General features: G+C 29.4%; 1 protein-coding gene across 7 annotated transcripts in view; it reads left to right on the forward strand.

The window, feature by feature from the left end:
• Window positions 1-10622, forward strand: part of LOC117176321 (major facilitator superfamily domain-containing protein 12-like) — an 11089-nt gene extending 467 nt beyond the window's left edge. For 3 of the 7 annotated variants that reach the window (XM_033366546.1, XM_033366545.1, XM_033366543.1), the window contains exons 2-7: window positions 8430-8796; window positions 8900-9185; window positions 9253-9367; window positions 9451-9813; window positions 9894-10147; window positions 10420-10622. In XM_033366546.1, the coding sequence (XP_033222437.1) occupies window positions 8610-8796; window positions 8900-9185; window positions 9253-9367; window positions 9451-9813; window positions 9894-10147; window positions 10420-10540 (1326 nt within the window). In that variant the 5' untranslated portion in view covers window positions 8430-8609 and the 3' untranslated portion in view covers window positions 10541-10622. Of the gene's footprint in view, window positions 1-1622; window positions 1743-4093; window positions 4308-7308; window positions 7435-8429; window positions 8797-8899; window positions 9186-9252; window positions 9368-9450; window positions 9814-9893; window positions 10148-10419 lie in introns of those variants that run through there. The other 4 variants (XM_033366542.1, XM_033366547.1, XM_033366541.1 and 1 more) reach the window with 4 other exon arrangements.
• Window positions 10623-11587: the final 965 nt, after the last annotated feature.

The following is an 11587-nucleotide window of genomic DNA, read 5'->3' on the forward strand; positions in this document are numbered from 1 at the left end:
TCTAATGCTCATTTCATAATTAATTAATATGTAATATAAAAAATAATTCAATTTAATTTCTCTATCAATCGTAACAATTAACGATTTAAAGCTAAATTTTAAATTCTAACCTTCTATATTTCACAAAATGGAAGTCTTTTATAATGAATTAGAGTTTAATTGTAAGGCCTAATTATTAGACTGTCTACAAATTATAAAGTTTTTTAAAATGTTATCAAAAGCACCATTTTTAACTAAAACAAACAATATGTGGATAGAAATAAAAAAAACGAGAAAGAGAACATCAACAAAGAGCCCTACGCGCACATGTATTTTTTCGATTTTAGGGGACCAATCATTTAGAATACAAAATATAAATTTCAAATAAATATTTATTTTTAAAGTTATATAAATATAGTTTTTCTAAGTTTCTTCGACAACTCAAGTCAACATTTTCACCAAAACGATCATTTTTCACTAAATAGTAGAATTTTTAACCAAAGAAGATGAATTCTCATCGAAAAATGTAATACAGAATTCGTATTTTTTTATTTTCAACAAAAAATATTTTTATTTCAAATACGAAAATTGATTTCATCCGAGAAAGACAACATTTTTAATAAAATACTTGAATCAGCAACCAAAACAGATTAATAATCAACCAAAGATATGAATATTAGACCAAGAAGATCAATGTTCTGTGAAAAGAGACGAATTTTCAACAAAATACATAAATTTTCAAAAAAAAGGTACATTTTCAAACAAAAGGATCAATTTTGCACGAAGAAAGATTAATTTTCAATGAAAAATGTAATAGTTTATATTTCAACTAAGAACGAATTTAATTTTAAATAAAAACAATTTAAATTCATTAAAAAAGGTATATTTTTCCACGAAATATCGGAATTTGTAATCAAACCAAATTAGTTTCCCAATTAAAAAGACGATTTTTGAATAATTATTTCTTTGTTAAACTTATTTTTCAAATTTTTTGAAGAAATTCAAGTCAGTTTCAAAGATATTTAGGACTGTTTTGATATGTTTCGAATATCTCTAATTCGATTATAAAACTTAAGTTGTCATCAACAAATTTTCTTCTTGGCTTTAACAGATTATAATAACCCATTACAAATTGCATCTTCATTAATGAATTTCAAGCTAGAATATATCCTTTGATATTGATTATTGAAATATTTTTTAAACATAAATTGAAGTGATTTTCAACACTGATGAACAGAGTGATACTTGTTTTAGTGTATTTTGAGTAAGCGAAAGGGAGAGTAAAAAGATTATTTCCCAAAACTCACGACTTGTCAGAAAAATCATAAATTTCTTACGCCATGATGTAAAAAACCGGTCTTTAATTTTTGTAAATAAGTAAAGAAACAAATGTTTATTAATAAAAAGGATGGTATCCTATATGCAAAATTAATCTTAAGAATAAAATAAAACATTCATTGAAATAATTTTTCTAATCCTATTTTAATATTTATTGGATAGGCAATAACTGAATTTTGACAACATAAAGATTGACCAGTAATCGCCATTAAATTTCCTTTAGCTCTACTTCGATAAGGTCTATAAGAGCCTCCCCACCACTTTTTTCGTGATAAAGATGGAGGAAAATACTCATATTTTTGTGACATACTCTAAAGAATATATGTATTTTCCTTCATTTTTGTCACAAAAAAGTGTTTGGGAGGCTCTGCCAGACTTTACCTAGAGGGACTTTAATCGCCATGCAGAACTAGCCAATCACAGAGGTAGTATTTATTGAGGTTTTGATAGGAAAAATTTAAAAGTTTAATCTGACAGTTGTTTACAAACATTGAATTTAATGGTTAAAATTCTAAAAAGAATATAAAATGACAGTAAAGTGTATGAAGAATATGGAAATAGAAATCTGAATTTTTCTTAGTTAAAGCGTAATATCTGAGGGTAATATTTTAAAAAATGCGACGTTTAAAACATAACACCGACGTGGCGAAGATTGGAATATAGACTTTTATTTGTGATGTCGGGCTGGTGATTACTGAAATTTTGTTTTCTCTTATATTTAATATTTATTTATATAAAAATATGTAAAAGTATTTGGCAAAAACGTAAGTGTGTATAAATCGTACATAGTTAGATTTTCTATGTATTTTTATTACTTTTCGACCTAATTTTTAAACATTTTTAAAAATTTCCATGACTTTACCTTCATTTTAAAATATATAATTTGAATATTTAAATGTCACAATTATTCGTTCTTTTAATGTCTTGAAGTTACAATTTGTCGATTATTAAGTCCTTTGGTTGTTTGTTGATTCTCATTTTTTTTAATGTTGAATGTTGATAAATTTTTGAATTTTCAGCGCTTTCAACATAAAACGGTCAAGTGACATTTAAAATGATTTAACCTATTCTTTACGAATAATAAATTGCGAACATTTTAAAGGTTGCTCTTATTATGAGAGGTTTAGAAGGTGACTTTGAAATTTCTCTGATTATGAATATGAAGCGTACTTTTTTTAAAAGTGGGTCATTTATGGTTTAACCACTTTTTTTACAAAAATACAATCTTTTTTTAAACAATTTTTTTTGAAAATATTCTTCTAAAAGTTCAGTTTTCAATTGATAGCGTTATAAACAATTGAATTATCCATCGTATTAGTTGCAAGTGAGTTAATCTGCTTATCGTAATTTGATAAAGATGTTTCCAATGATTTTTTTATATAGTTTACAAAAATAAAGACGTAACGAGGAGATAAACGTTTTATATAGAAATACAATAACGAATCTTTTAAATCATCCCGATAAGATATTCCTTAATATCGTATTTAAACTTTTTTTTCATTGTTTATTTATGGGTCGATTATTTGGTTGAAGCACGCAACAACTAGTTTTAGTTTATTCATGGAATTCAATGAATTACAGAATTCATGAAAGTCCAGGAATTTACAGCATTGGCGGAATTTAGAGAATTCTTGAAATGCAAGGAATTCACGAAATTAACGGAATTCACGTAATTCGTGGAATCATGAAATTCAAGGAACCCACGAAATTAAAAAAAAATCAAGAAATGCATGGAATTCATGGAATGCAATGAATTTACGAGATTCAAATAATTCATGGAATTCATTGCATTCGCGGAATTCATGAAATTCCACGAATCCACGGCATTGGCGGAATTCTACTTATTCCTTGAATTTCACGCATTCCGTAAATTCCGTGAATTCTTTCAAACCTATGAATTTACAAAATTCGAGAAATTCAAAGAATTGATGTAATTCGATGAATTTATGGATTTCAATTAATTGCATGAATTCCGTGAATTCCATAAATATGGTGAATTCCTTTAATTTCGTGAAATCAAGAATCAACGAATTCCATTAACTTCATGAATTCTACTAATTCCGTGAATTCCGCAAATGCATGAAATTCTGCGATTTCAATAAATTCCCTGAATTCCTCGAATTCCATGAATTTCATAAACGTCGCGAATGCCGAAAATTCCGCGAATTTCGTGAATTTCATGAATTCCTTGAATTCCATAAATTTTGTGAATTCTTTAAATTCCACGAATTCCGTGGCCGTATAATAATTTTTCGCACATGTATTGGAATGCTCAACGGTGACTTCACGATTTACAACACTTACAATACATGTATTGCAAGTTCATAATTCCAATACCGTGTTTGCAATTTTATATTACGCTTGTTTTGCGAAAGTGTTCTAGAATTCCAAACATTTTTTACAGTCTAGGTATTTGAAAGAATAGCTCATGGAAATTTCGGTTTAAAATATAACTAATATTGCGGCCATTTGAAAAAATCTAAAATAAAAAGTGAGATGCTAATAAAATCTTAATTGCTTGCGTGTAGGACAAAACGTTAACGGAATATTATTAGTCATACACCGAGAGAACATATTTGCTTTTCTCATATGATCTCGTCTCACACTAGGTTAGTTTGGGTTCATTCATACTCTCCAAACTAAATTAGTATACTTCCACACTAAATTAGTATGGATGTGTGCTATCATAGTATGAATTAACCCAACTAACGTAGCGTGAGACGAGATCATACGCGAAAAGCAGTACTATGTTCTCTCGGTGTCGCGATTCTCGCCTTCCACATCGCCTACGACCGTTGCGTTGCTGCTTTGATGCTTTCTGTTGTCACATTTATAGTTCACACAGGTGTTGAGTGGATTTGTTTTTTAAAATGTAATAACCATAATATGTGTATCAAACTTTTGGAATACCACTCAGTCATGTTTAACAAATTAAAAAAACTTGATGATTTCGCGAGTTTAATTAATCAGCTGACTGGAGTAGTCAAAGAGTAAGTTTTCACTTTTGAAATGATTGATATACGAATTGAGTGAAATGTGCTTTGAAATAGAATGATATCATAAATTACACCTTCAATTATAGTACCAGTTTTTAATGTGAAAGTGAATTTTAATTCGGGTAATTATAATTTTAAAGAAGTTATAATATCTATTAAATATTCTTTTTCAATATTTTTCACTTATCTTTTTCTATTTATTTTCTCGAAGTGTCTCATCATCCCGAATTTTCGGAGTGATTAGTCCATCTCTTTTTCCAACTGCCTCAATTCTTGGGGATGACTGGACTAGATACAATCTTATTTTTTATGAAAATTAAAATAATTGGAATGACTTAATGAAATTATTAGAAGTTATGTAGGAGTGATATTATAGTCTTTTCAGAAAGTATACCACAACACGATTGCAAAAAATAACGTAGTGAAAGGAATATCTTTAAAATTATTCTACGGACAAATACCATTTAAGATATTAAATTTTTCTCTAAAATAACATTGAATTAATGTTTCAAATGCCTATACTATCTAATAATATCAGTGTTTTCTTCCTTTATACCAACATTTTTAGTAACGACAAAAAGGGCAATTACGGATCTCCGGGTTAAATATGATAGTTTATCCATATTTACCACGAATTACATGTAATTACTCCGATTGATGATTTGGATCAAAAATATTTTTCTGCAGAGCATGGGCGGGGAGGGGGGAGTTTAAATATCTATCTTTCTTCATAGTCAGACTGGATTCCCTGATATATTTTTATATTAAAACCACCAGTTAGATTGTTTTTTACCCTTTCCTTTCTTAATCCTTTTTCAAATTTAATATATTGTTTCCCTTTGTCCCCACTAAAGGTTCATAGAAGGTTCATTCATCCCCTCTACTGCTTCATAGAACGATTCTTGTTCGAGATCCCTAGCAACTCCTGTTTTAAGCAAATTTTTGGATACCCATTTTTCTCCACGTTCATGATTTCTGATACATACTTTTTTCTTGTTTCACTTTAGAAACTAAATATGTCTTTCTGATTCAAATCTTTAATATTTTTAAGTTATGACTAGGTAATTTAAAGTTTTAAAAAATCTCTTTTACAGCTTTATAAATCAAATGAAAAATGTTTATCTTAGTTTACACACTAGAAACACATTTCGCCACGTTTCTTGTTTTTTATATAACGATTGAGTTCTATTCAGGAGATTTTTCTCCCTGTCATATCGTGTATCAACTATCTCACTACTACCTATTCTGATAAAAATGTATCTTGAACAGTCCTTCCGATCTCTAACAGATGGCTCATAATTCAAAAAATTAAGGTTTTAGTTATAAATAAAAATATACTGTTTTTCTTCATTAAAGTTCCAGTTATTAAACAAAATTAACTTAAAAGCTATTTACATTTTAGGCAGAGGTTTGAAAGAATGCTTTCATCAGCAAAATAATCTGTCAATTTAGTATAAGCAGTATATTTTTTGCAGATAATGCTTTATTCACACAATTTGAATCCATTCTTCTACATTATAACCTAAATATAAAATCATGAACAACTTTCGACAATTCTAATTTTAAAAATTGTAAATTCAATTATTTCAAATTTAAAGACTTTAAAAATCGACCATTTAAAATTGAAAGAATTTCCAAATAAAAAATATCAAGATCTACATGTGACCGAAAGGCATAGAATTCGTGACCTAAGAGCACAGGGGCTTGGCGTAATGCTTGAAATTTCGAGACCTATGCTTTAAAAGCAAGAATTCCAAGAATTTAGTTCTCACGGCTAAGCGTAATAAAATCAAGGAGTATCGCACGGGAATTAATCTCCCAAAATTTCTTTCCGTATAGTGCTTGAAATTTTATGCGCGGAAAATTAAAAAAATTTTGAAAACTTTTCATCTTGCTATGGTATGATCAGAGTGAACAAATTTCGAATTTAAATATCAAGTTTTTGTACACGAATAATTTTCAATTAAATCTCATTGAAGTTTTAAAAATGCATGAAATTCAAGAATTAAAAAATTAATATTTCAAAAGTTTAATTAATAATAATAATAATCTAAACTGTTCTTAATTGCACAAAAAAATTAAATTGGTAATGGAAACTAATATTTTTAAAATAAATTTATTTTTAGTTCACTTAGATTCTTAAATTTTCTTTCTCATTTAATAAGTTTTTCATTTTTTGTGACTTAAAAACTTAGAATAAATTGAACTAACTGATTGAAAGTTGAACTACTTTGTTGAAAAAAATTTTTGTCTGAAAACTTCATCACTTTAGTTGGAAATTCTCCTCTTCGACTGAAAATTAAAAATTAAAGATTTGTTGAAAAATCGCTTTCTTTTCTTTCTAATTAATTTTTTTTAACCAGAAAAGGTAACCACAGTCAAACCTGGATTTAATGCCAAGTTTGGGACTGAGCATTAAATTAAATCATGAGTCTCGGAACTATTTTGCCTCTCTCCTGTTTTTTCTCTTTTTTGTTTCTCTCTTTGTTTCGTAACGCTTGAGTAAGCACCGCAAATTCTCCTGCAGCTCCTCTCGCCAATCCATATCGCGCGGCGTCAATTCTCGGAAACATTAAATGGAGGATCACTAAATCCAGTTTTGACTATATTTATTTTTAGTTTAAAATTGAATTAGGTACATATTTGGATGAAAACTCATGTATTTAGCTGAAAATTCAACTATTTGGTAGACAATTCATGTATTTTACTGGTACTTCCACAATTAAATTTTTAAGCATAACTAAGCACAGTAAACCCCACGAATAAATTTTATCTTAAAATAGGATAAAAACGCTACAGCACATTTATCTACTCAAAGATAAAATTTATCTGACAAAAGATCAAATTTATCTGGCGAAAGAAATAAAAAATATCTAGCAAAAGATATATGACGAAAATATTGATGTCATGTGTGTGATATGTGAAACTGCTGCGGCTTGGTTCATCAAAGAAATTTCTTCAGTCCTCCTATAGGCTATCCGAGGAAAAAGACACTCAGCCAAGTTCAGTCCCTTCCTTTTGCCGAAAAAACCTTTAGTTTCTCTAATTACTGATAAATATTTCTAAATTTGTTAACAAACACTATAAACTAACCTAAGTGCAACCTATGTATTCTGAAAGTGTAAGTGAATGCTTTTTTGCTTAATTCATTTAAATAAAGTGAGACTATTTAAATAATGAATACCCCGAGGATTTTCAAATTTATGGATGACATTTCTTCGGATATTTCACACAAGTGAAATAAATATTTTCGTCAGAGATAAAATGTCTACCTGGAGTTTACTGTGAGGATTTCAATTTGAAAATGAATCAATTTTACAACTTGAAAGTGGACCATTATCAAATTCAGAGCATGCAAATTTGAAAAATTTGTTATTTAAATTGATCGATATCAATTTTTTGCAAAATGTAAAAAGTTAAAGCGGAGACACTTTAAATTTTGTAATTTCTCATTTTTAAGGTTGTTAATTAAAACTTTTAAAAGAAAACATCCCAGCACTGCATATAAACTTTTGAATTACCTTCTACATAATTAAATAATTTAAAATAATTTGTTCGAAAATTAAAAAACAATAATTTGAAAATGAAAACCGAAACCCTTAAAAAAGTAATAATTATAATAGAAACGTTTAAGCTAACATTTGAAAATATCACGTTTAATACTTCAATCTTTTGTTTAAATTCCATCAAAAGTTAAACGTTTAAAAAAGTTTCAAGTTTGTACGATAGCAAGTAGATTTCTCTTTTTCTAACGATGTCTTCAAGAGAAGAATAATTTCTCATGTACATTTGACGATTGATTCTTTTTTATATTAGAAATTCTGAATTAATATCTTACGTTTTGTCTTCACTCACAACTGTCTGATGAAATATTCATGTTGATATTTACTCAAAGTTGATACATAAATATGAAAAAAGATGAAATATGAACCCTTAACCATTATCTGAAGCATTTCTGATATAAAAAAAAAAAACATTCATCGAAAAGTTTAAAAAAAAAAACGAGTTTTTGAGTAATTTTCCTAAAACCGTATTCTTCCTGTGACTTTAATCATTTTTGTTTGTAGGCTAATATCACTTAAATTTATAAGTATATCTATATATTATCTTTTCCAGATGATTGTATCTGCACCTTCAAAATTTAAATATCGGCTGAATGAAAATGGGATACAAAAATGTGTAATTCATAAAATTAGAGTATAATTATTCTGCAATGACTTGAATATTTTTAAATATATGACGGTGGGAGCTTAGCCCTGAGAATCAAGACCTACACATATAAAATAAAACACAAGCATGGACAATGTAGAGGAACGAGTTCCTCTCATCGAGGGAAAAATATCTTTTTCTACAAGATATGCTTATGCGTTGGGTCACATTTTCAATGACCTGGCAGCTGCAATGTGGTTTTCTTACACATTATTATTCCTGCAAAGGGTATCTCTCCTTGACCCTATAGTCGCCGGTTCTCTATTGCTATTAGGTTCGTTGAATTGGAATTCAGTTTTTCTTGTATATACTTTACATTCAATTCTAACCAATCAATCTATAACTTTATTTGCCAATAATTCATTTTTTCATTCTAGGTCAAATAGTTGATGCTCTGATGACTCCTGTTTTCGGAATTCTCGTAGACAAATATGCAAAAAAGAAAATCTGGCACGTGATAGGTTCAATTATGGTGACGTTTTCCTTCCCAATAATTTTTGGAAGTTTCGTCAATCCTCGAAATCCCACAACTATGATGACTCTATCTGTAATAAGTATCATAGTATTTCAAACTGGTTGGGCTGCTGTTCAAATTTCACACTTGTCTATGATTCCAGCTTTAACAAATTCACCAATTGTACGAGCCGATTTAACTGCTATACGGTAAGTAATTTATAGGTATTTAATCCGATTACTAACAGTGTCCAATGACTCTCTTTTAACTTTTCAGTTATTCAGCACAAGTTGGTGCAGCGGTATTAGTTTTTATAGTCACCTGGGTACTACTACCAAATAGTGAAGATTCAGTTGTTCGATTAGGAGTACAAGATGCCGGCAAATTTAGGGTAACTGCAGATTTTCTGATAATGTTCTTATATTAATCTTTCTTTCCAATACAAAATTGACCTAAAATTATTTAATATTGCAGAATATTGTCTTGGTTTTAACTATAATTGGAATAGCAGCAACAATATTTTTCCACATTTTCCTCAAAGCTAGATTGTTAGAAGATACATCATCTAAAGTGAATAACGATCACATTTCTAGATTCAATTCTTCCTCGAATAGGAGAAGGTCCTGGATAGGGACAAGTATTTTGTTAAGAGTTGCACTTCTGTATGTGGCCAGCAGATTGTTTCTCACATTAGCAACCGTATACTTGCCTTTATTCATAGAAGAAATAGACGTTGGAGGAAAACAGGCTTTAGCAACAGTGCCTTTGGTTTCCTACCTTTCGTCTTTCATGTCCTCGTTACTTTTGAAATACATGAATCGCTCTTGTGGTACCAAGGTATTATGTACTATAGTTTCTCATCAACTATTGGTGATATGACCCTGAAACATATTTATAAGATTTATTTTGCTTTCTAGGTCTGCTACTTATTAGGTGCTCTTATTGGCATACTTGCAGCGATAGTGATAGAATTCGCCGGAAGTAACGCAGCTGTTATGTATTCAGTAGCTATTCTAATCGGAGCTGGAAGTTCGATTACAATGGTTACAGCACTCAGCGTAACAGCAGAACTTATCGGGTCAAGAACAGATAGAAGTGCTTTTGTGTACTCTATTGTTACTTTTCTAGACAAAGTCGTTACTGGCCTTGTCGTAATTTTGATAGAAAAATGGTGATTATCACAGTACCGTCAGACGGGGTAATTTCGGACATGTGATGTAAATTCGGGCACCCCTAAAATGGAATAAGTTCAAGCGCTGACTGCTTCTAGATTCTGATTAAAACCACCCATCTCAAATGATTTAAACTATCAATTTGGGAATGTCTGAATCAACCCCACATGTCCGAAATTACCCGGTTTCACGGCAATAATAATTTTTTTTCAACAATTGATATCATTTTGGTATTAATCATTGTTGATAAAATTATTTTTTCATCTTACAGGAGATGCCAACAAAAGGAACTTTGTCCAACTTATAATCGAGATACTTTATCAATCGTATGTGCCTCTTCAATGCTCTTAGGGCTGATTACTCTTGTAACAATTACTCGGTGTTTTACATAAAATTTATTGTTAGGAAACAATTAAAATAATTTCAATATCTTCTTTTGAACTCTGTAATTTAAATTCTTATATGAATTATTAATTTTATATACGTATAATATAATTCAAGTGTAAATATTTATTTCATATTTTTATTATAAATAAATATTGACTGTTACAGCTAGATATCTGTATATAATTATGAAAAATGTTATTGCTTATTAAACTAGTGATAAAGCTTTATAGGCATAATAAAGTTTGTAAAAATAATTCTCTACTTTTTTACGTATTGCATAATTCAATAAATGATAACAACAATTAATTTGAATTTTTAATTTCAAAATAAAAATTAATGAATAGAAACTGGAGTATACACTGCCGGTTTCGGTAAGGAACAAACATGCCGGTGCCGGCAAGAAATATTTTTGCCGGCTGTTTTTCACGAAAAGCGAAATACTAAATAAAAGAGATTTACGTATATAAGGGCGCTAACCCCGGGGTGCAGGTCGGGTGGCTGCCCGACCTGTTTTGTGGGGGGGGGAGGGGTCCCCCGAAAATATGGAAATATTTTATGTACATAAATTAACTAAAAATGCACGAAAAATAAGGGGTAATAATTAAGTAAAGGAAGTGAATTAATACAGAACGTGCACAAATCCATAATTCGCACGATTAAATTTATATTTATCAATAGGTTCCCGAATATTACATATGAGAGCACCATTTCGTAAGTATATTTGAATTTTTAAAGGTATAAAAAAGAATGATTCTAATATTTATTTATTTTTATTTTATTTATATATGCTTCTAACCTTTGCTGTATGCTAGCATAAATAAAACGGGTACCGAAAATTCTATTTGGAGAAAAAGTAGATCAGCGTTAAATAACTAATAATTTTTTTTTCAAATTGGCAATTACAAGTGATGCAAAAGCGTATCCTGATTAATTTGGCTGATCGCAACAAATATATCGTAGAAAAAGATTGATGAATAAATTTTGCCTAAACAGTTTTTTATAAATCCAATACAAATTTGTCTAACTTATCATCAGGCCAGCCATGTGCTCGA

This window comes from Belonocnema kinseyi, chromosome 7 (genome assembly GCF_010883055.1).
Source record: "Belonocnema kinseyi isolate 2016_QV_RU_SX_M_011 chromosome 7, B_treatae_v1, whole genome shotgun sequence".
In the NCBI taxonomy this organism is placed as follows: Eukaryota; Metazoa; Arthropoda; class Insecta; order Hymenoptera; family Cynipidae; genus Belonocnema; species Belonocnema kinseyi.